This window comes from Rhinocladiella mackenziei (assembly GCF_000835555.1).
Source record: "Rhinocladiella mackenziei CBS 650.93 unplaced genomic scaffold supercont1.13, whole genome shotgun sequence".
Taxonomy (NCBI): domain Eukaryota; kingdom Fungi; phylum Ascomycota; class Eurotiomycetes; order Chaetothyriales; family Herpotrichiellaceae; genus Rhinocladiella; species Rhinocladiella mackenziei.
Genome location: NW_013550592.1, coordinates 1 through 22,384, shown reverse-complemented (window position 1 = coordinate 22,384; position 22,384 = coordinate 1). Strand labels below are relative to the sequence as shown.

The 22,384-nt window shown below is 50.1% G+C and overlaps 10 protein-coding genes across 10 annotated transcripts; 6 read left to right on the top strand and 4 right to left on the bottom strand.

Moving 5' to 3' along the window:
• Positions 1-249: 249 nt before the first annotated feature.
• Z518_11340 (uncharacterized protein) lies at positions 250-1,988 on the top strand (the record flags this gene model as incomplete). The annotated part of the gene is made up of 2 exons (XM_013411035.1): positions 250-332; positions 389-1,988. The coding sequence occupies 2 exons, from the start codon at positions 250-252 to the stop codon at positions 1,986-1,988; spliced, it is 1,683 nt and encodes a 560-aa protein (XP_013266489.1).
• A 786-nt stretch (positions 1,989-2,774) lies between these two features.
• On the top strand, positions 2,775-3,560 carry Z518_11339 (uncharacterized protein; the record flags this gene model as incomplete). The annotated part of the gene is made up of 1 exon (XM_013411034.1): positions 2,775-3,560. The coding sequence occupies one exon, from the start codon at positions 2,775-2,777 to the stop codon at positions 3,558-3,560; it is 786 nt and encodes a 261-aa protein (XP_013266488.1).
• Positions 3,561-3,691: 131 nt separating this feature from the next.
• Z518_11338 (uncharacterized protein) lies at positions 3,692-5,787 on the bottom strand (the record flags this gene model as incomplete). The annotated part of the gene is made up of 4 exons (XM_013411033.1): positions 3,692-3,736; positions 3,806-5,295; positions 5,462-5,478; positions 5,582-5,787. The coding sequence occupies 4 exons, from the start codon at positions 5,785-5,787 to the stop codon at positions 3,692-3,694; spliced, it is 1,758 nt and encodes a 585-aa protein (XP_013266487.1).
• Positions 5,788-8,073: 2,286 nt separating this feature from the next.
• On the bottom strand, positions 8,074-8,881 carry Z518_11337 (uncharacterized protein; the record flags this gene model as incomplete). The annotated part of the gene is made up of 2 exons (XM_013411032.1): positions 8,074-8,707; positions 8,781-8,881. The coding sequence occupies 2 exons, from the start codon at positions 8,879-8,881 to the stop codon at positions 8,074-8,076; spliced, it is 735 nt and encodes a 244-aa protein (XP_013266486.1).
• A 243-nt stretch (positions 8,882-9,124) lies between these two features.
• On the top strand, positions 9,125-10,501 carry Z518_11336 (uncharacterized protein; the record flags this gene model as incomplete). Its single annotated transcript, XM_013411031.1, has 1 exon — positions 9,125-10,501. The coding sequence occupies one exon, from the start codon at positions 9,125-9,127 to the stop codon at positions 10,499-10,501; it is 1,377 nt and encodes a 458-aa protein (XP_013266485.1).
• Positions 10,502-10,520: 19 nt separating this feature from the next.
• On the bottom strand, positions 10,521-11,489 carry Z518_11335 (uncharacterized protein; the record flags this gene model as incomplete). The annotated part of the gene is made up of 3 exons (XM_013411030.1): positions 10,521-10,682; positions 10,729-10,946; positions 11,006-11,489. The coding sequence occupies 3 exons, from the start codon at positions 11,487-11,489 to the stop codon at positions 10,521-10,523; spliced, it is 864 nt and encodes a 287-aa protein (XP_013266484.1).
• A 317-nt stretch (positions 11,490-11,806) lies between these two features.
• Z518_11334 (uncharacterized protein) lies at positions 11,807-12,748 on the top strand (the record flags this gene model as incomplete). The annotated part of the gene is made up of 1 exon (XM_013411029.1): positions 11,807-12,748. One exon carries the CDS (start codon positions 11,807-11,809, stop codon positions 12,746-12,748), a length of 942 nt encoding a protein of 313 aa, XP_013266483.1.
• Positions 12,749-13,234: 486 nt separating this feature from the next.
• On the top strand, positions 13,235-13,993 carry Z518_11333 (uncharacterized protein; the record flags this gene model as incomplete). Its single annotated transcript, XM_013411028.1, has 1 exon — positions 13,235-13,993. One exon carries the CDS (start codon positions 13,235-13,237, stop codon positions 13,991-13,993), a length of 759 nt encoding a protein of 252 aa, XP_013266482.1.
• Positions 13,994-14,541: 548 nt separating this feature from the next.
• On the top strand, positions 14,542-17,411 carry Z518_11332 (uncharacterized protein; the record flags this gene model as incomplete). Its single annotated transcript, XM_013411027.1, has 6 exons — positions 14,542-14,678; positions 14,737-15,374; positions 15,421-15,916; positions 15,965-16,982; positions 17,041-17,187; positions 17,238-17,411. The coding sequence occupies 6 exons, from the start codon at positions 14,542-14,544 to the stop codon at positions 17,409-17,411; spliced, it is 2,610 nt and encodes an 869-aa protein (XP_013266481.1).
• Positions 17,412-18,493: 1,082 nt separating this feature from the next.
• On the bottom strand, positions 18,494-20,866 carry Z518_11331 (uncharacterized protein; the record flags this gene model as incomplete). Its single annotated transcript, XM_013411026.1, has 1 exon — positions 18,494-20,866. One exon carries the CDS (start codon positions 20,864-20,866, stop codon positions 18,494-18,496), a length of 2,373 nt encoding a protein of 790 aa, XP_013266480.1.
• Positions 20,867-22,384: the final 1,518 nt, after the last annotated feature.

Sequence of the window (22,384 nt, the reverse complement as noted above, 5' to 3'; positions counted from 1 at the left end):
ATCAGATGTGGCTCCATTCTTTGTATAGGGATCCGCAGTTTTGACTAGCTGCATGATAATGCAAAATGGCTTCCTATATTGCACTGTCCCTATTCTGAGGCTGGACACCAGCGAGGGTCGGCTTCGCCGGGGGTTCGGAATTTTGAACAACAAATTTCTCTCACATAAATCCAACTTCGCCATTTGCTTATCGTAACTCTCTAGTCCTTCGGAGACTCTGTACGTTCTTTCTTTCGTCATGCTACATCCATGTCTACAGAGCTCGTCGCGGTGGCCTGCATCGCGTGGTACATATTTATAGCCTGTGTCTGCGCAATTGGCTACGTGAACTTGTACTTCTCCGACTGCTCCGACACAAGAAAGAATCATAATTGACCTTGTTCTATAGATTCCTCTATTATCGTCATGCCTCCGACCGAGCAGCGGTCCTATCCAAAGAGAAGAAAGATATTCCTCACGTCACAGTCATTCGCCCCTGCAAAGGGCTCGAGCCCTACCTCTATGAATGCCTTGCCTCGACCTTCCTTCAAGATTATCCAGTCGACAAAATAACCGTTCACTTCTGTGTTTCATCACGCTCCGATGCCGCGTGTCCAATCATTGAGAAAGTTGTCGGCGACTACCCGAACCACGATGCCCGGATGTTTGTGGAAGAGGATGACAATGTCGCTGAACTGGGAAGCCACAAAGATCTCCTAGGGCCCAACCCAAAGATCAGAAACATGAGCCGGGCTTACCACGAGGCTAAGAGCGATCTTATCTGGATCATTGATTGCAATATCTGGGTAGGGAAAGGTGTCTGTGGTCGAATGGTCGACACACTATGCGGTTTTACGACGCGAGGCGCCCCGGCCAAACCATACAAGTTGGTTCATCATCTTCCAATCTCGGTGGATGTGAACACATATTTAGGCAGACGACGAAATAGTACTTCATCATACGATGAGACTTCGCCTGCACCGTTGCTGTCCGACATCCTATCTCGAACCTTCAGCCTCTTCGACCAATATGGAAGCCGCCTGGAAGAACTCTTCCTCTCTTCGTCGCACGCAAAGATGTACGTAGCCATCAACACTGTGGCTGCCGCACCCTGCATCGTGGGCAAATCCAACATGTTTCGCCGATCGCATCTCGACTACCTAACGATGCAACGGGCAGTGAATGAAGATCCTACCTCCCCTCTACTCGGAAGAACAGGCATCGACTATTTCTCTCGCAACATCTGCGAAGACCATCTAATCGGAGACCTGCTATGGAAATCCAAACTGCCGCCCCTCCCTGGATTTCCCAGGACAATGCGAAATCATGGTCTTGTGTTCGGCGACCTGGCCGTTCAACCTGTGGCGGGCATGACCGTAACCGACTATGTGGCGAGACGAGTTCGTTGGTTGCGGGTGCGGAAATTCACCGTCCCTGTGGCCACACTTGTCGAGCCCGGAACGGAGAGCTTCTTATGCTCTGCCTTTGGTGCTTTCGGCGTGACAACTTGCCAGTCTACACGTGGTATGTTGGGAGATACTTGGAATTGGCTCTACTTCTGGTGGGCAGTGAGTCTCGTGCTCTGGGCCAGTGTTGACTGGACCGTGTATTTACTTCTGCATTCTGGTCGTACCATTGAAACTGACACCAACGATGTGCCTGAATTTGCCAGACCTCGCACACGACGCTTCTCTCGACGGCCTTTCACAGCCTGGCTTTCCTCCTGGGTTGGTCGTGAGGTGCTTGCCTTCCCGATCTGGATGTGGGCAATCTGGGGTGGCGCCAGTGTGACATGGCGCGACCGCCGGTTCTGGGTCGGTATGGATATGAAAGTACATGAGATTAGTGAAACCAATAGGGCTTCAACGAGGGCCAACGAAAGCGGACGTGCTGTCGTGGGTGATGTTGGTTCAAGAACGGGACTCGCAAATGGCCATGCATTTGCCTTCATCGCCAGCCCCTCTGAAGATGCAAATAGTAGATTGACGGCGAAGAAAAGGACAGATTGAGTGTGAATGATATCCTCAACTAGATGGAAATGCACGAGAACACGATGAAATGGCCAGGAGAGTGTCAGATGCAAAGTGAACCGAAATGGAACGACCTCGAGGCCACAACCCGCAGACGGGGGTTTCGAGGAACGAACCAGAAAGGAACCCTAGGGTCTATTCAGATACTCCATCTATAGACCTGCTCGTCAATCACAAATCATTTCAAGAACTCAGTCTAATCTAGGTCCTGAGCAGGACTGCCCCCGATCGGACCGGGGTAGGCCACTGGTAGGATAGGTAGCTATCCAGACCACAGCTTTTTTTTTTTTTTTTTGGCATGCGAGCGAATCTTGACTCTCAGTGTAATGAATACGAGTACGTGCAGTCTGGCACATTACTGGCTCTGGTCCCCTTGGCCCCTCCAAGAACGCCTCGCCGAAGGGCAGTTGAACTTCTTCCCACCACTCGCATGAACGACTACCCCGGGCAGACTCCGTTGCTGTGGCTCCCCTTGTCTATTTTTATTTCTCTTTCCATGCCACAGACAGTCCCTACTGTATTTTGCTATGAGTGAAATCTATTCAATCTCTTGAGTCGTTGATGGATAGTACAAGCTTGTCAGTCAGGCATTGGAGCATAAATGAATCATCTGAAAGCTGGGAGGTGATACTAATATTCCACCAGCACCTACCATTGCCCTGTTCGACCGAGTCTCTACCATCGACAAAATGAACCTGTATTAATTGCAAGACCAAAACTTGGACAATTTGACATCCTACATCACCACCTACTCTCCTCCACACCATGAGTACATCAATCGATCAATCGAACGATATGGCGTCGACGTTTCAAAATCCTTATTTGCACACCATCCGGTCAGGACGACCTGATGTAGAACGCCATTCCAACCCTGAGGCATTGCTAGAGGACGACACAGAATGGGATGTCAAGCCAACACTGCTTCGACAGCCCACTCAACCGGCCCTTAAAACATTGGTGTTCCGACGCAAACCTTTGAGGACGGATATGGCAATTTGGAACGCGAGTCATCCGGTTGAAAGCCCCGCGTATTTTGCGGTCACCACAGAGTGGAAGGCCAATACACCAGACGTAAGGCTGCACGGCGGCCCCGATATGAGTGGCCCTTTGCTCGGTGTGGCACATTTTCGCCATTCCCGACATGTGAAGCTGGGGCTTGGAGATCCCATAAATGATCCCAATGGCGTGGTCTGGGAAGAAATGAAAAATATTTCCAAGTGGTTGACCAAGAGCAAATATGTGTTTGAATTCACTGAGTCTTGCAATTGGGATGTGAATGCTGCCGACGGTCCTCGGAGGAGACATTTCATGTGGCAGAGAACAAACGATCCTGCCGATGGCGTCGAAGGAATTGCCGGCAAACTCTCGCTGCGAAATTATAGATTGACGGATCAAGACACTGGACAAGTCGTCGCGGTGTTTCTGGCAAACAACCTGAACAGTGTCAAGAAGAAAGGCGAACTTCGCATATTTGAAAAACTCGGCGCTAGCCTCGAGATCGTGGTGGTCTTGACATGTGCCAGCATATCGGAAAAGATGAGCAGAGATTAGTACGGCATTCCTTTGGGTCAAGCCAAGTGGACAACGCGCCGACGTATTATCCCAATTTGAGCCGACGCTGAGATGATGTAGAAAGGGGTCTTCTCGGGTCTAACGGGGCTGAACATTGCGACATGAACAGTTTAATCTTCGTGGCTTGACTGATGCTTGAAATCCATGAAGCTGTACTACACGTACCACGGGCTACAAAAGTCGTCAGTCAAAATAGTACATGGTAAATTTATCGACGGACATACCCATTGCATGTTTGCATCGTGATGACAGGCGGCTTCCGTAATATTCTTCGTTGCAATGCTGTCAGCCGATCCATTTCCGGGCACTTTGTGATATTTCATAGTCATGGTTCCGTCTCTCCACCGATCGACACTTTCAATTTTGATCCGAGTAGACTTCATTGGGCTTGTCTCGTTGTATTGTTCCTCGACTTCGACGGCGGTCTTAGCGATTGCGTATGCTACACAGCTATTCCAGTGACCTTCGACAACGTTGAGATTCTGTAAAGCCTCGAGAGCATTTCGCCGTATGTCGCGCACTCGACATTGAGTCGCAATGAAGAAAAGCGGAGCAATGAACCCCAGATGAACTTTCAGGACCAAATGACTATTCTCTTTCTCATCCGCGTCGATATATCCACTACGTAAGAAGGTTCGAAGCTGTGCATACATGATTCGAAAATCTGCGGCCGCCCGACCATAACTTTGGTCATTTTCAGGTGGGAGTGTTCTTAGAATGAGCAACGCCATGCGGTGATGGGCTAGGAGGAGCAGCTGCCAATCTTTAAGAAGGGGGTCGTCCCATTCGAGTCTCGCTTTCCAACGACCAAACGCAGTGGCCCAGTCTGTCACATACTTTCGCACTCCAGGAGTCATTGTCGACAGGTGATTTGGTTGGCCCAACTCGAGCAGAAGCACCCAGTACATTGCCTGCTGGAGTGACCTGTTCGCTTGAGTCAAGTCCTCGAATATTTCAGGCATCTCTGGTAAGACATAAGTTGTTTCTCGAGATAAATTAGCCCTTGGACCTGTCTCCTCCCTCAGCTTGTAGTTTTCTGATTTTGCAACGAAGCCTTGGATTATGGGCTCTATTAATTCAGAGATTTCTGGAGCCAACTGTACGCACCGTTTCCGGTTTTCGGATATGATTCGATAGCCCGACTTGAGATGAGCGAAACCTGCTGCAGAGGCACCCATCAAGAAATCGCAGTGAGCGAATAGAAGACAGGATATGAGGATGATCTCGACGGGGAGGTTGCCATGACATTGGTTAATCTTGGTGATAGCTTTGGTATAGTGGAGAGTAAAGGTATAGTTTTGCCACGGCGTCCGTTTGGTGAGTTCTATCCATTCGTGCAGGCTACTGATGGCGGCTAAGCTGTAACGAACACAGGGCTGGGTTTCGCTCGCTTGTATGACCAATCTATTCCAAAATTCCCACGCCTGTGCGGACGAATGTGCCACCATTGCCTTGTTGTCAACAAACGAATCCATCATTTCCGCGAAATAAAAGGCAATTCGAGGAGCGGTGCATTCAAGGAAATATTGCGTTGGTCGGTTCAGATCGGATTCTTCGAAAAGTTGGACAGGATATGCTTTGTTGGGCGCGAGCTCCAGATCTGGAGGCGAGGTGTTAGATGAAGGTTCGAACAGCCATGCTTTGGCTTGTGTGTAGCCTTCGCAGACTCGGCCAGCTTTGGCACAGCGTCGACATTTAGGGTGAGTCTCGTCACCTGTAGATCAGAAAGGGAGAGAAAGGTCAGCTGCCTAAGGTTCGAGAAGGTCGAATGGAATGAAGATTTGCCAGGGGAGATGTGGACCGGCTCCAAAATCAACAGTCCCAAAGGGAAATGAGTATAAACATTCGGAGCAAGACAATGATTTGGGGAAGAGACGTACATTTGACTCTTCGACGCCTGTCGAGGAGGTTAGCGGAAAGAGGGTAGAGGAGGAGAAGAAGCAGCAGCAGCAGCAGCCGCCCGACATGACACGAAGCAAGGTTGATAGTATGTAACTTACCTGCAAGTGACGCATCCAGTTCGCACTTTGTGATGACTTCTCTTCAGTCTCGTTGGCGACCGTTCTCTCTCGCTTCGAATTACGATTTGTTCTGATTCTGGTCCCTTAACTGCAATCCCCCCGGTTCCACCGTCCACCATCACCGATTCATGAACCGATAGAAGTGGTGGAGGCCTGCCAGCGACCACGAGGGCTCGAGGAACCATCTCGGATCCACGAACAGGTACATTGGAGCAGAGCTGAATGTCTATGGCAGAGTGAGATCTTCGACAAATGCTACCAGAAGCAAAACTAACAAGTTAGATATACAAAGAAACCAAGCGAGGAGCCTTAGATAGTGGATCACCTAATGATCGGAATTCAGGCCGGTTATCACCTAGCAAATGGTAGCGGGTGAGCCAAACGCTGCAAGGTGCCTCCCCGTCTTTCTCGGCGATGGAATTCCACGCATTTGCCTCAGCCTTCCTTTCAGCTCGTCCTCGCGGTTCTCGCGCATCCCGGTCTGATGTGGAGAATCACTCCCCCCTTTACCCATCTGTCATGCGCCCCCGTGGAATGGCGAGCGGTGAGATTTCACACCGCGAAAGAGTTGCAAGTTGGGTGACAATGTCATTCAAAGGAGAGGAACCGCGGTCGATGTACAGGGCTTGGAAGCCCCTTACCATCCAAGCCGCAACGGGCCAATGCAGTTTCGCTTGGACAGGCCAAATTGAACAGACGACGGCCTGCGGATTGGGCTTCATCGGCTTTTCAAAGGTCACTACTTGTCCGATCTCTCGGCAGGCCTCTGTTAGAAGACCGAGCATTATTCACCAAAAACCTGTCTTCGGGGCGTGAGGCATATCTTTCTTGGGCATCCGATCCGGGCAAATGCAAGTTTCAGCCCTAAATCCGAGCCCAAAAGCTTCGACATCTTCAACCAATTTAGTTGACTAATCAGCCCTAAGTGGCCACTAGGTCGATTTCCTCAAAGGAGCATGGAATTTTTGACCCCTTGTTCAGGACCTGCCTAGGGTGGCTCAACTAGCCAGTCAGGGGAACCCTAAATTCTGGGTTGCTTTAGGCATTACCCCCCTTGAGTTCCAGGCGTTCCCGCCCGGAGGATCACGTGTGTAATCACGTGGTTTAGTCCTATACTAACGAAAATTACCCTGGATACGACAGTAGGCCATTTCTATCCCCCGGTTCACCTGCACGTCTGAATCGTGACGTTACAAAAGGAAAGTAACTTTGCCTCCGGACAGCTCACGAATCGATCTTTCACCGATTGTTCCTATCAACTCGACTCCCACCATGTTCTGTGACTCCAGTCATGTTTACGCGCGAGCGACATTTTCCCCGCATTGGATCCGGTCTCTCCGTCAAGTGCCCATTGTCTTCCACTTACTTGATCGAGCTACCATTGCATACTGGCCCCCCAACTAGAGAAGAGTATGGGAGATTGCTATGACAAATGTTCAAGGCTTTCGGCGTTGAGCATCCCTTCGGCATCCCTTTGGCATCCTTTATTGCGACCTCGTATTGATCACTCATCGTGTTCTCTCCATATGCTCGATTCAAGAATCATTACCTAGCTAGCAGTTGAACTCCGATGATGGCAGATGAGGCGAAAGTCTTCAAGAGGAAAACACATGTTGGAGGATGGCCTAGATTCCGGAGAAGGGTCCAAGGGCTTCCTCACACCAGAATGATCCTTGAGATTCCAGCCAGAGGTTACCACCATCCTTTCGTTGACCGTGAACACGTTTCCCTCTGCTCTTTCCCCGGTTATGTTCGAAAGAAGATTGTCAACGAAAGCCACATGAATCGTCCAACGACCTTGTCTTGGTGTCAGTCTCTTGAATTGGGGATATAAGCCACCATTCAGACAAGCGGGGCCGACTGGATTGCTGGCCTCTTGTTCCCAGATTCAACCAGAGAACGACGGAAGGCCCTGGCCCCATGGCTGATTTCGTTCTTCGACCGCAGCACATTTTAGGCTGACACGCTCCATCCCCAGGAATAAATATGCCCTTGCTTACCATCGTTGGGCTTTACGGCCAGCTACTCTCCGAGCCAATCGATAGATGCTTCCAAGCTGACCCCAAAAGTGCCGAGGAAATGAACAAATTATCAACCGAAGATTGACAACGAATTGCTGAGGTGAGCTCCACTGTGTTGGTTACAGGTTGGAGTTTAATGTTGAGATCTGCGGTATATTGTCAGACTCCCGGAAACCTGACTCCCTTGATTGATTTGGCCCTTTTTGGATTCGGAGAATGTGAAGAGAGAAGATGGAATATTTCTCCTAGCTGCCAGGATACAAATTGAGAGCGCGTGGCCGTTCGCATTTGGTTCGAAATTTGTCTGTGCAGGGATGAGTTATAGCCACACCGTTGCAAAACAGTTCAGAGTAGAAAAAGGATGGATTGAAAACCTTCTTGACAGGACGTATTGCTGCCAATTAAACGCCGCCAATTGGACAATCTTGATACATCGTAGTCTCCTCAAGCCTAAACAGACCACCATAGCCATAGTAAACCTTTGAGATACTCCACGATCTCCTCTCCTCCCAACTTGCTTTCGCCGTATAGTCTATCAACAAAAGTGATAGGACATTCTTCGACTTTCAAACCCATGGCTTTTGCTCTGACCATCATCTCCATCTGGAAGGTGTATCCTTTGGACTGTGTCCTCTCAATCACTTTTACTAATGCGTCTTTCTTGTATAATCTAAAAGAACCTGTCAAGTCGCTGACTCCAGGATTCAGCAGGAAATCGGCAAGGATATTTGCACCGCAACTGGTCAGCTTCCTTTTGGCATCCCAGCCATATACGCCACCAATCAAGCCGGGTTTCGACCGGTATCTCGTGCCCGTGACGATGTCGCATCCTGTCTGCTTCTGGATCTTGACGAACTCTGGGATGAATTTTGGGTGATGGGAGAAATCAGCGTCCATGATGATGACAAAGTTGCCCGTGACGAACTGGAGGCCGTGAACGTACGCGGTCCCGAGGCCTAGTTTGCCTGCTCGTGGTTTTAAGACGATATGGTCGGCCCCGAATGACTTTTGGAGTTGCTTCGCCCGCTCCAACGTGCCGTCTGGAGAGGCATCGTCTACGACAATGATCTCCCAATTGAGTTTCCTGTAGAATGAGAAAAGCAAAAGCGGATCAGCATCATTCGCGGAGTTGGTGTTGGGTGCTTGAGGACACTCACTCCGTCGTGAAGACGTTGAAGAGCATCTGTACCAATACGGGCAGATTTTGTCGCTCGTTGTAGGTGGGTAAAATGACCGAATACTTATTCTTGGTAGTCATGGTTGGAGTGCTTGCAGCTTGTCGAGTTGTCAAGGAGCTGCAATACACAGAGTACTAGGACCTTCAAGAAGAAGTCCAATCTGGCATTTTTGTGGTAAACGCGTGAATGCGCGACTGGTTGTCGCGCCCCACGATAGGGATGAAACATCAAGTTCTACGTCCGAACATACAATCTCTTGCTACTCTAATAAATCTAAATAGATTGCCTTCTCATTGAACGACAAATTAGAGTCAGCTCTAGGTATGGCTTCTGCACATCACAGCCGTAAGCCGTCAGGTCGAGCATCTCTTCCCAGGAGAACAACCAAAGGGCCTTTAGATGCAGTCGATGATCCATCTCTCGCCTCATCTCGACATTCACCTCTCCCACAACCGCCACAGGATGAGGCCAGCGGATCAACAGCGCAGCAATCTGCTAATCCGCAGCCATCCATCCAGCACGCTCAGCAGCCTTCCGTGCAAGTTGGTGAGCCAATAAAGGAAGAACGAGAACTCTCATTCCTGTTTGACACTTCCATATACCACCCTCTCTCACAGCTTGAAGTCCCTGGCCCTTTCAGAAAACCTTTCCTTCCACCCCCGACCAATGAGACCTCCGTTGCACGTTCTCTTGAACAACTAGATGCGCTTCTATCGCAATGCGAGTTCCTCAGAGCGGCCCATCTCGCAGGCTCAATTCTCACATCTGGGACTGTACGACCTACCGATTCCAAGACAGTGTTTCGACTCCTTGCCGTCCGATACTCATGCTTGGAGCTTTCGGGGAATCTGCTACTCGCGGCGCAGGAAGCGAAAGCCCTGGAAGATCTGAGTTCAGCATTTTATTACGATGATCCCAATGTGGACAAAGCTGAAGACGACGAGGTTCTCCAACCTCATCGAGTTCCTCATCACATTATGCCGTTTTCTTTGCGATTGCAGGCTTTGCGTCTTCAAAGTATTGGGTTTTCAGACCCTCGTCGGGGCGTGTCTACGCTCTATGATACTGCGTTCGAATGCAGAGAGCATTTGTCGACTCCAAGTACTACCCCGGAACAACGGGTGTTATGGACGGAGAGACTCCACGAGGTATCCATCTGGGTAGTTAACGCGCTGATTGAGATGGGTGATCTTGATTGTGCCGCTCGTACCCTTGAGACAATCAAGCCCGGAAATTCCGAGCATCGAGCTCTTTGGACATCTCGAATGATCTTGGTCCGAATAAAGATGGGAGACATGGCGAAGGCACATAAATTGATGAAGGATTCAGAATTCACGCCAGAAGACAAACTTGCTCTAGAGTCTCTTCTCGCCGTCGCTGATGGCCGGTACAAAGAAGCATCCGAGGCTCTCTCGAAGAGCGAAGCCAAGGCCGATCCGTCCATGACAGCCCTCGTCAAACAGAATCTTGCTGTTGCATACCTCTACCAAGGAGAGGTTCCGAAGGCTAAAAGCCTCCTGGAGGAGCTAATTAATGACGGGCACTCTTTCCAAACTTTAACCATCAACCTCGCCACAATCTACGACTTGACTTCGGACAGGTCTCGAGATTTGAAGATGTCGATGATTTCGCAGATTGCCGGTCTACAAAAGGACCAAGGCCAATCGCGTGCATTTGTGAATGCCGACTTTAAGATGTGATCATGCCCCCTCCTGGCCATCATATACACATCGATTCCATGATACCGTGGCGATAGTCGAATGCCTTCAGAAGTCCTCGGAGGTGCGACACCGCTGCCAATACAATGAGAACATGGAATATTTGATGCGAACTTCCCAAGGTGTCGAACTTGCCTGGGTACCACGCCTCAGGAATTCGAGCCTGAGGCATTTAGCACTTGTCTGTGATGGGGCTTCGATGAACCTACTGCGTACAACCCAGCACCCAATATGTACAAGGCGCCTTGCAGGACCAGCCAGGAGAGCCCGATCTGATTTTCCATGCCTTTCCATCCAACTGTTCTCAACCCGTCGAAGACGGGAAATATTGCCGATACGCCCATGCCAACGAACATTAAGGCTCGGTATGGTCGCCATACGGGAGTTCTAAACCGAGGAAGGATCGATGTCACTGTACAGGCCACACCTAAAGAACATATCTGACCCTGATTTAGCAAGGTCATTGAATGTTGTGTTATTGCTTACGCACCATAGTCCAATATGCCAGTTGTCTCCCGGGATTGCACCAGAAACCGTAGTAGACGCTTGGAATGAAAGACCCAGCAATAAGCAGAGAAATACCAGCATAGTCCAGTTGATTCCACATCCGAGCAACTCTTGGGGAATGGTTTGACATGGCATGGAAGGCGGCAGACGTCCCCAAGCAGAATGCTGCGCCGCCAAAGAAGCAACTCATTGCTATTACGTCGGCTGAGGAGGCTTGTTCGTATCGTGGCTTGAGGATTTTGTAAAGGAGAGCGCCACCCGGCAGGCTCAAAGATGCCGGGACCAAATGGGTCCAGATGTTGACACTCTCGTTGTGCCAATGCAATATACTTTGCAAAGACCTGACATAGCTATAGGATGCTTGCCGGTAGCTTCCATGTATATGATGATTATCTCGCTGCCAATGAGGAAGTTCATTCCAGTGAATCAAGTGGTACCAAGCATCACCCGTGTTATCAGACATTCTGGTTGATTCGAGGATGTTTTCTTTTGCTTTGGACATGTCCTCTTTCGATACTGGACTTCTTTTAGAGTTGGCGCATATAGAAGTTTGGTGAATCAATACTGTTCCCAAAATATTGGGGCGAAGGAAAATCAAATTTCGCGGAGGGGTCGGCCCACTCCTAATACTAGCAAACAGCGCCACAACCCCGTCCACCGATGTGTACCTTTAACGGCCTCCTTATTGGGATAAGTTATTGACCACAGGATGAAAGTGGACCACACAACAAGGTATGCCATTCACACGACGTTGATGACGCATCGACATCACTCGGAGGAATGGCACAACCCCTGCCGTCGCTGGGTCGGAGATCATGGGATAGGCTTCGACCCGTGAAGCAAGATCCCCTGGAGAGTATGGGGTTTGTATCAAAAGGAGACAATAGGTCGGCAATATCAACCTCGAGGTATTTGATGACTGCTAATCAACCCAGACTTCTCGATCCCAAGACCCAAGAGAGCTTTTACAACAAGATTGTCGCTCGCTATACGCAATTTTGCACGCGATATTCAAGCGACCTGGACAGTGCATTTGCCTCTCTTTCACTCGATGAGAGCCGCTCTGCTTCAACGCCATCACCCTCTGCCGAGCTCTCAACGATTCTCCTAGCACTTCGAAAACTACGAGAAGGCCTGCTTGCGGGCTCCGCATCGACTCCCTCCCCTGTCTTTTCCCAGCGAGTACACGTTTTTAACATTAGAGCTGCAATTCTCGCTCTACATCCGCCTGGCTACCATGCATCCCTCCTGCATTTGCTTTTTGTCTTACATACTCCCGCTCATCCTCTACCGAGGCCGGAACTGGTCGAGATGACCACCTATCTAATTCTGGATACGGCAATCCGACAGAATGACTTACCTCAGGCTTACGCTTTAAGGTACAATAGCCGCATCAAGTTTGGGTTTCAGAGCCGAATTGTTGATAGCATATTGAAATCTATAGTCATGGCAGACTGGGTCACATTCTGGCGTGTGCGGCAGAATGTTGATGGCTATGTCCGGGCGATCCTTTACTGGCACATCGACCACCAGCGCAAAATGGTACTCAAAGCAATTGGGCGATGTTACTACAATTGCGACATCAAATGGATCTTGCAATGCAGCACAGGAGGCGAACTCAGCTGGGAAGAACTGGTCAAACTCGAAGGAGTGAGCTGGATACGCGAAGGTGACAAGGTGGTCATCCGAAAGTCGAAGTCGAATGCCTCTACTTGCGCGTGATTCGGATGCTACTTACCGAAAAGAACACTCTTTCCATTGTGAGCAAAAGATCTATACACAACGTGCCTGCAGAGAAATTGTCGGTTTTGCATACTTGGCCGTCCAGCCACATGTTTTGGCGCCCCCAGCCACAGGAATCCGGCAGGCTTTTGTCTGGGTTCAGCCCGGTCTTGGCACTTTGTTTGCGCGTCCCAAGTTCCCAACCTCTCCGGTTCTACTCTTCAGCATCAAATAACCACCTGCAAATAATGTCGCACATGCTTCTGGATCTTCGTATAGACGCCCTTGGAAATGGCCAGCCTTTGCATTTCTGCTCCGACATGGATAGGTAGATGTCAGAGTCCTTTTCCTTGGTTCCATTTCTCTTCCCATTCTGTTTTCAACATCTCTCACTTGAACACTCTCGCTCTTCTCACTTTGCAGCAGGTCGTTGGAAGTCAAGCCAGTAACGAACCGTCTCATATTCACGACCTCTCCTCCCCTAGGATGAAGTCGATCTCTACATACACGACTCTTTCAATATCCTCCCTTCTGCTACTCGCCCACGCCTGGCCCTTGATTCCGGGCTCCATCGAGCGAAGAGAGCCTGCTTCCTACTCGGTCGTCGCGGTAGACGGTGGTAATACAGGAGGAGGAGGCACAGCATCAGCAACCACTGTCACCGATGCGGTCACACACACAGCAACAGTGATGAAGACGCAGTTGTCCACAATGGTCGTGACTGAGTCAGAAGTACCTGACACCATAGTATTGACCGTCACCTCCCCATCACCAACGACCATTACCGACTATTTACCTCCCTCAGTAACGACGCAAGTTGTGACTGCTATTCCCGAATCATCCGCACAGCCTAACCGACAACCACCACAATTAAGCAGGTCACCACCTGTGATAACATCGCATGCTTCTCCATCATCCTACTCTGTCCCGAGTTTCTGGAACTTCACCCCTTCACCAGTAACCGTCACTGTGACACAAGCTCTTCCATCCTCGAGGCCATACGACGATGGCATGTGGCATACCTACTACTACCATACTGTCAGCTCTGAGATCGAATCCAGTTCTACCACAATCTCGGAATGGAGTGCCAGCGCGCCAAGTACAACAGCGATCCCGGAGTTTTGGGGAGGTCCCAACTCTGGCCGCTTGCCTGTGCCAACGTCGGACGTGAGCACTGGAACGCCAACTGAAGCGCTAGGATTCTGGAGTGGCCCGAAAGAAGTCGCCTCTTCGACTGTTTTGTGAGACCCAGGTTGGATCTACATTTTCTTTAAATTTTCATGAGAATATAGCGTGGGAACATTGGGGGATCAGTTCAAGCAATGAATGTCAACAGAGGCATCTACCGGATTATTTGAGACCTAGCAAAGGCGCTGGTGGCGATTCTCCAGGACCATTTTCGGTAAAAGGGATGTACCTGTTAGAACGATAAAGGTATCAGGCCAGATCCATAACGTTTGAGAAATGTTTTAATGATAATTATTTCCAACCACATTGCGTCTTCCACATAATGAATGTATTACCTACATTTCTGGGATGAGAAGGACGCCCATTCGCAAGCGGTCACGCTCCGCTGCCAAGGAAAAATTCGTTCCGCCCGCCTCATTTGTCGACTTCTCCGTCCAACGAGACGCAGCTTTCACTGCCTGCCCTGAACATTTTGTATCTTGTGATTGAGGACGTGCAGATATCGTCAAGACCCAATATTGCAAACCTCCAGGACGCCGCTTCGATCTCTCAGTCTACATTCAGGTTTCCGAGTCACTGGTCACTGACCAAAACCCACCGTCGCAATGGCGGCAGGCCCGCCCACCGTCGAAGATCAGGGCCGATTGCTGGAGGAAGCGCTAGGAGTCGTGCGTCAACAGTCACAACAGATGCGCAGATGTTTAGAGACCCCTGGCAAGCTCATGGACGCTCTGAAATGCGGGTAGGTCACTTCGCACACCCTTTGCTGTCCGCAACGCTGACTGAGGGTATCATTGCAGGTCCACCCTCGTATCTGAGCTGCGAACACCTACTCTTGGACCAAAGCAATACTATGAGTTGTACATGGCTGTCTTTGATGCTTTGCGGCATCTGTCCGACTACCTCCGCGACTCTCACCCGGTCAATCATCTCGCCGACCTTTACGAACTCGTTCAGTATGCAGGCAACATCATACCAAGATTGTACCTTATGATTACCGTGGGGACGGTTTACATGGCGGTCGAAGATGCCCCCGTCAAGGAGATTATGAAGGATATGATGGAAATGAGTCGTGGTGTCCAGCATCCCATCCGAGGACTTTTTCTCCGTTACTATCTGAGCGGACAGGCGCGAGACCATCTCCCAACGGGGAAGGAGGAGGGCCCCCAAGGCAACCTTCAGGACTCCATCAATTTCATCCTCACAAATTTCGTGGAAATGAACAAATTATGGGTGCGCTGGCAACACCAGGGTCATTCCAGAGAAAGAGAACAGAGAACTCAAGAGCGAAGAGAACTGGAACTCCTGGTGGGAAGCAACTTGGTGAGACTCAGTCAATTGGTCGATTTGGAGACCTACAAAACCACCATTATTGCCCCGCTGTTGGAACAAGTTGTCCAATGTCGAGATGTGCTGGCTCAAGAATATTTGCTCGAAGGTAAGGGTACAGCTCTGCGCGAAATCTCATGCTGACGTGTATTCAGTCATCACCAAAGTCTTCCCGGACGAGTATCATCTTCACACTCTAGATCAAATGCTCTCTGCAATCGCAAGACTGAACCCTCACGTCGATATGAAGAAAATTGTCATTGGTCTGATGGATCGCCTGTCAACATACGCCCAGAGAGAATCCGAAGGAGCCCCGGCGGAGGAAAAGCGTAAGGCTGAAGAAGAGGCGGCAATTCGAATGCTTGAGAAAGTCGATCTTAATCACGAACCTAAACCTGCTCCCGCAGCTGAACCAGAAATCCCAAAGACCAACGGCACGGATCCCAAATCACCGACCGAAACGCAACCAAGTGAGTCTGAGCCGGCAACCCCGGCGACTCCGGCAACCAATGGAGATAAGACTGGCTCTGGAATTGGAGACGTCAAACTTTTTGAAATCTTCTACGAACAGGTCGTGAATCTGGTGAAATCTCGAGGTCTCCCTATTCAGGACACGATGGCTCTCTTGACTTCTCTTGCCAATCTTGCCCTGTAAGTGTTGCAACCATCTCTGAAAGAAAAGTGGCTGACAGTCATCAGGAGTATTTATCCGGACAGACTGGAGTACGTCGACCAAATTCTGGCGTATGCCCGTGAAAAAAGTGCCGAATACATGGATTCTGCCGATCTTCATTCCGCCACCACACAAGCAAATATGCTCAATCTCCTTCTCTCGCCAATTCGGACATACTTCTCTCTCTTCACTGCGTTAGCCCTTCCTAATTACCTTCCATTATATCAATCACAAACCTACGCCACCAGACGAGCCGTTGCTGGCGACGTGGCCAAGAACATACTCCGAAACCGAATCAAGATTACGACAACACAGCATTTGGAAGGCATTTTGTCACTACTAAAGGTCATCATCAAGGAAGGAATTCAGCAACCAGGCGGTTACCCTGGCCTGAACCGCCAGAGGGGCGGAGAGTCGGACGAGACCGTAGAAGAACAAGGCTGGCTCGCGAGGATAGTCCACTTCATCCAGGGACCAGACAATGACACTCAACTCAAGCTGCTGCAACAAACACGGAAAGCTTATGAAGCCGGTAACGAGAGGATAAAATACACCACTCCAGCCATCATTACGGCTTCGATGAAGTCGGCACGAAAATTCAAATCTCGAGAACACTTCGACGATAATTGGCAAAATCAATCGTCCGCTCTATACCGATTCATGCATCAGACCCTCTCTCAGTTGTATACGCGCGTCAACCCTGCTGCAGCCGAGCTGTGTCTTCGACTCTTTGTTTCTTGTGGTCAAATTGCGGACCAGTGTGGATTTGAGGAATTTGCATATGAGTTTTTTGCACAAGCGTTTACCATCTACGAGGACAGCATCAGCGACTCTAGGGCGCAATTCCAAGCTGTTTGCATTATTGCCGGAGCCCTGCAGATGACCCGAGGTTTCGGAAAGGAGAACTACGACACTTTGATTACCAAGGCGGCGCTACATGGAAGCAAATTGTTGAAGAAGCCAGACCAATGTCGTGCGGTGTATTTGGCAAGTCACCTTTGGTGGTGTGTGGAGATCCCTGGCCGGGAAGAGGATCCCAAGACGGTGAGTTTGACCAGAGATCACATCGTGGTATTCGGTCCGGATGCTGATATAATAATAGTTCTACCGCGATGGTAAGCGTGTTTTGGAATGCCTTCAGAGAGCACTACGTGTTGCGGATGCTTGCATGGACACCGCCGTGTCGGTTGAGTTGTTCGTCGAGATTCTAAACAGATATGTGTATTATTTCGACCAGCAAAACGAGACCGTGAGGACGCCCAAGATTCCCTTCTTCGACCATCCACTGATGTATGGCAGGTAACAACCAAATATCTGAATGGGCTTATTGAATTGATCCATTCCAACTTGTCTACTACCAATGCAGAGGGAAATAGTCAATCCATGGAGAATCCGAAACGCCATTTCTTCAGGACCTTGGAGTATATCAAGTCGAGGGAATACGAGGGCGTGGTCACGGAAGCAAGACAGTGAGGAGAGTGGGTGGGTGTATGTAAATGCAAGAATGAGAGCTGTTGAGCCGTCTGTGGACGAGGATAATTGCTTCTGCTCGGGGCGCAGAGATGGCGGAGATTGGAATTGGCATCGACCAAAAAAGTACCTCGGTCAAGGTGGTAGGGCCGTCGATAAATGCCCAAGCCAAAGAGAAAGCAAGTCGGCAAGTGTGTAAATGTCAATGTTTCGATCCTGCTCTATGAGCGTGCATCGAATGATGGATGGTTCTTGCGATCAAAATGGTCAGCCCTGTCTTGACGGAGAGGTGGGTCTGCTCCCAAAGGTCCAAAGATCGAATGCCCAAAGTATTTACAGCTTTGTTTTTGATTATTGAGCGAGTTTCGGTGACTCTTTTGGATGCAAGCACAATACAGGACGTGTTTGACAAGGAGGATGTCCTGAAGCGCCCTCCAACCAATCAAGTTCCTCTTAAAATATACACTATACGGCCGCTTTCTTCATCATTACTATAAGTGACGACTTGTGCATTCTCTCAGATCTACAACATTCTATACGGCACAGACTCAACCACAACAATACCCAAGTTCTACGTTGAAAAAGCAGCGAGAAGAATAGGTCGGCATAGAGGCTGGAAGGAAGGGTTGACCTACCGTCACCACTACCACTACAACCAACATTACAAGGTCAATAAGGTTAGCAACGACAGGTCGAGAGCGAAAATCGAAACATCTGCTGAGCCTGAAGACGAAGACCCGCCTACGGACATGGCAAGATTCATAGCGGCATTGGAGGAAACTCCAGAACTCGAATGTGAGCCAAAGACTGTGACCTGCAGAACTCAAAATCAAGAAGCAGACTACGGCTTCCACACTATGCACACCCCATAGGCCAGCAAAGCTGTCTTGATTTGATATTTTTAGTCTGGATCGGTCCTAATCAGCATACTAGTACTAAATTTTGGTGACGTTGGTCACTTTCGCTTATGGTGATATCCGTGACTCCATTCCCACCTTTGCTGTATTCGGTTCATTTGAGTCATTCTTCAGATGCCAGTTTAATCCCTTCCCAGTTCATGCTCTTCTTTTGTCACATCCATTAGTCTACAGTTCCTGTGTCCACAAGTCGTTGACCATATTTCCCTTAGGCAGCTGCTTGACCATAGGCATCAGGGCCGTGCCGTTCACAGGTGTGCCATCATCTGCAACAGCAGCATTATACTTGAATGCAAAATTCAAAATCAATGCGCAGGCCAATCCAATGGTCACGATGAACGGCCCAATAGCATTATCAAAATCTTTCCCGCTTCGTTCGGTGATCAATTTGCTACGCCACATATAAACTCCCCAACCCCATACAGCTGCGAAGACTGCGAAGCCGGTGTAGACAACTGACAGAATGCGAGCAATATTGTTGTCGACGCCGGCAGCATTGTAAAGACCAAGTGACAATGTCGCAAGGAGCACCGCAATGTGTTGCCACTTGATGAACGTTCGTTGATTGGCGAGCCAGACCTTGCCCTCAATTTTCAATTCACCTTGATCTTTGATCCAAACGCCGGGGTCCTTAACGCCCGGGGGCAGCGGTGCATCTTCCCATGCAGCTCCTTGACGATGACGACGAGCATATCGGGAGTTGGAAAAGGCAGGGAGGAAAGATCGCAAACCACCCCTGGAAGAGTCCCGGACGTCGACTGAGGTGTCGACATGGACCCCTTCCTCATCGGTATCTCGTTCTTCAGCCGTGGCTTCCAGTTGATCAGCAGGCTTGAGTCGTGATGGTGACTGGACGGATTGGGAGACTTGGCCGGAGAGTCTCCGCTCGGGAAACTTGCCAGGAGATCCACCTTTGCCCTTCGAGGAAGATAGTTTGGAGCCAGCCAATAAACTGCCAACAGCCATTTCGTCCTCTGCCTTTTTGGCTTCCCTTTCTTGCTCTTCCTGATAGGCAGTTACAGGATCTCTCCTGATGTCGGTCTCCAGGTCACTCAACCAGAAGGGGAAGCTGTTGACATAATCTTCGAAAAGCTCGGCAACACCATGCACAAACTTGGAGAACCTCTTCTCCTCTTTGACAAGGTGCGAATTCATGAGATCATGAAGCCACGTATTATTTCGAGTGTATTTGGTGTCCTTGACTTTGATCTCGAGAACGGCGTGTTGGAATCGACTAATTTCTCCCTTTTTGATGGACGGGAATGGATATTGCATCTCATTGTCGTCAATGTCTGATCGATGCCAGTCATCTGGATCACGGCATGGGCGATCAGGGTCCATTGCATCTTCACGAATGAAGGCCAGGTCGGTGTCCAGGGAGATCCTGATTCTGTCATCACCAGGGATTTGGAAGGCCGTCCGAGTGTAGCTGGCCCGTAGAACCGGCTCCAGATCTTTGTCCTTGATGAAAGATTGGATTTCCTCGACGTTGGCTTTGAAAGCCTTGACTTCTTCGGAGTCGGGCCCCAGTCGGTCTTCGAGCTTCTGGAGTTGTTTCTCCATCTTGTATTCACCCTTGAGGAAGGGCTGGATGTATTTCTCTTTGAGGGAAATTCGGATGTCTTTGCTCTCGATGTCCTCCCCAACGGATTTCTTCTCGAGGACAATCTCGGGCTTGTCGTTGAGCAGGCCAGACCACCTAAGTCGAACTGAATCTCCAGCCGTGCTCTTCTCCACTTTGTCTTGATAAAGATCGAAGTTGTGGTTGTCGAAATAGATGGACGTAATGGTGGGTTCATTCTGTGAGGAGTCGACCACCTTCATGGATTGTGGATTGTAGACCAAGACTGGGAGGCGACGGAGAATATACGTCTTGACCTCCAGAAGGTTGTCGACATGCACCCAATATTTGTGTGCCGTGTAGGTGTCTTTGGGTTTGGTGTCTGCTTCAGCTACCTTGGCTGCAGCTTCTTCTCCGTCAAGCTTCTGACGAGCCCAGGAGTACATGGCAGACAGGCGGAAGAGCAAGGGTGAGTAGTCCTCTTGGTTGAAAGGTGTTTGAGACAAGCGGACCTGCAATATCGGACGCACTCTGTATTTGAGGCCTCTCTTCCTGTCATGTTTCTTAGCGGCTTTCAAGAAGCCAGTGTAGTTGATTCGACTGAACTTCTTAAGTTCGTTCAGTTCCTTTGATATGCTATCCAGCTCTTCCAGAGTGTCCTGTGCAACAGCCTTCCACTCCTCTTCCGTCCTTCCAGAGTCATCTTTCTCGGGGGTCGGAAGCTTGGCCTCACAGGCCGCGGCTCGATCTCGAATGGCATTGAAGGTGTCAATCTGATGCTGGTTGACCTTTTCCAATTGAACGACGGTGAGCTCGTGGACGAAGTTTTCCTCATCTTGCTCAGTCCAGCTGCCTTCACCACCACGACCTTGTGGAGAGGTCTCATCTTCACGTAGCAGCTTCTTGATCTTGTCATATTCGAGGTATTTGTCTTTCCAAGGGGGGTAGATGGAGTCGGAGAGGGTCTTGCCAAAACGCATACTGATGGAAGATATGCAGAGGCGAGTTTCGATATCAAAGATGTAGATTGTGGGCCATATAGATCAAATTTGCTGCAAGAAGAAAGAAATTGAGTGCTCAGTGCTTTTTGGTATTCTGAGAGGAAGCTTTAGGAAAAGGTTTTTGAAGCTTGGAGCAAGACAGACAGCAGTGCAACGAGAAGGTGCATTTCCCTTCCCCCCACTCGAGTCAGATGGGGCATTGGAGCACGGGGGCAACCACGAATCAGAATCGAGAGTCCCCCTCGTGGCCAGGTATTAACCGGGCTCGGATAGTACGCAATAAAATCTGCAATGTCACGTGTAGTGCACTACCCCGCCTAATCATCCGCCGTATGCATTCCGGAGATTCACCTCCCATCTCAATGCTCCCCTGTGCGGGCAATTGGGAGTCGAAGGTCAGCCTCGGCATCAAACAGGGAGCCTTGTACGACTCACCGTTGGTCCCTCTTGAGCCCAAGATTTTGAAAACTAGGGGCCGCGGACAGGATATTCCGCGGGGGGTGAAAGCGTAGCTTTTGTCTTTTTGAGGGCAAGCACCCCAAACCCCCAGGCTTGCTTGCGCTCGAGACATCACGTGATTGAGCGGGCCACCCTGGTCTTGGCAACTCTTGGCGGCGCACACATGCGGCCGTACGACGATTCACGTGATTGCCGACCCCTCGGGATCCGGAAAATCTATAATCCGACGACTCTGGCGCCATCGGATCCAGTCCACAGCCCCAACCCTCGGGCCCTCGTGTCACGTGATTAGCCAAGCCTCCGGAAAATCTATAATCCGAGTATTACGTAATCCTGTAGTTGACCCCATCGGATCCAGTCCATGACCCATCCAGGAAGGGTGGAATGCCGCAGGAGCCTGGAAAATCTATAATCCGACAGCCAATCACGTGCTCTCGTTGACCAACCCCATCGGATCCAATCCACGGCCCGCCCAGGAGTGGGTAGAGTGCGCCGTAGCCCGGAAAATCTATAATCCGGCACCTAGTCACGTGCTCTAATTCCATCGGATCCAGTCCACGGCCCATCCTGGAATGCCGCCATAGCCCGGAAAATCTATAATCCGACACTCAATCACGTGCTCTAGTTGGCTAGCTCCATCGGATCCAGTCCATGGCCCATCCAGGAGGGGTGGAATGCCGCCGGAGCCTGGAAAATCTATAATCCGACAGCCAATCACGTGCTCTCGTTGGCCAACCCCGTCGGATCCAATCCACGGCCCACCCAGGAATGGGTAGAGCGCGGCCGTAGCCCGGAAAATCTATAATCCGACACCCAGTCACGTGCTCTAATTGGCCAACTCCATCGGATCCAGTCCACGGCCCATCCAGGAGGGGTGGAATGTCGTCGTATCCCGGAAAATCTATAATCCGAGCGTCAATCACGTGCTCTAGTTGGCCAACCTCATCGGATCCAATCCACGGCCCACCCAGGAATGGGTAGAGTGCCGCCGTATCCCGGAAAATCTATAATCCGACACCCAATCACGTGCTCTAATTG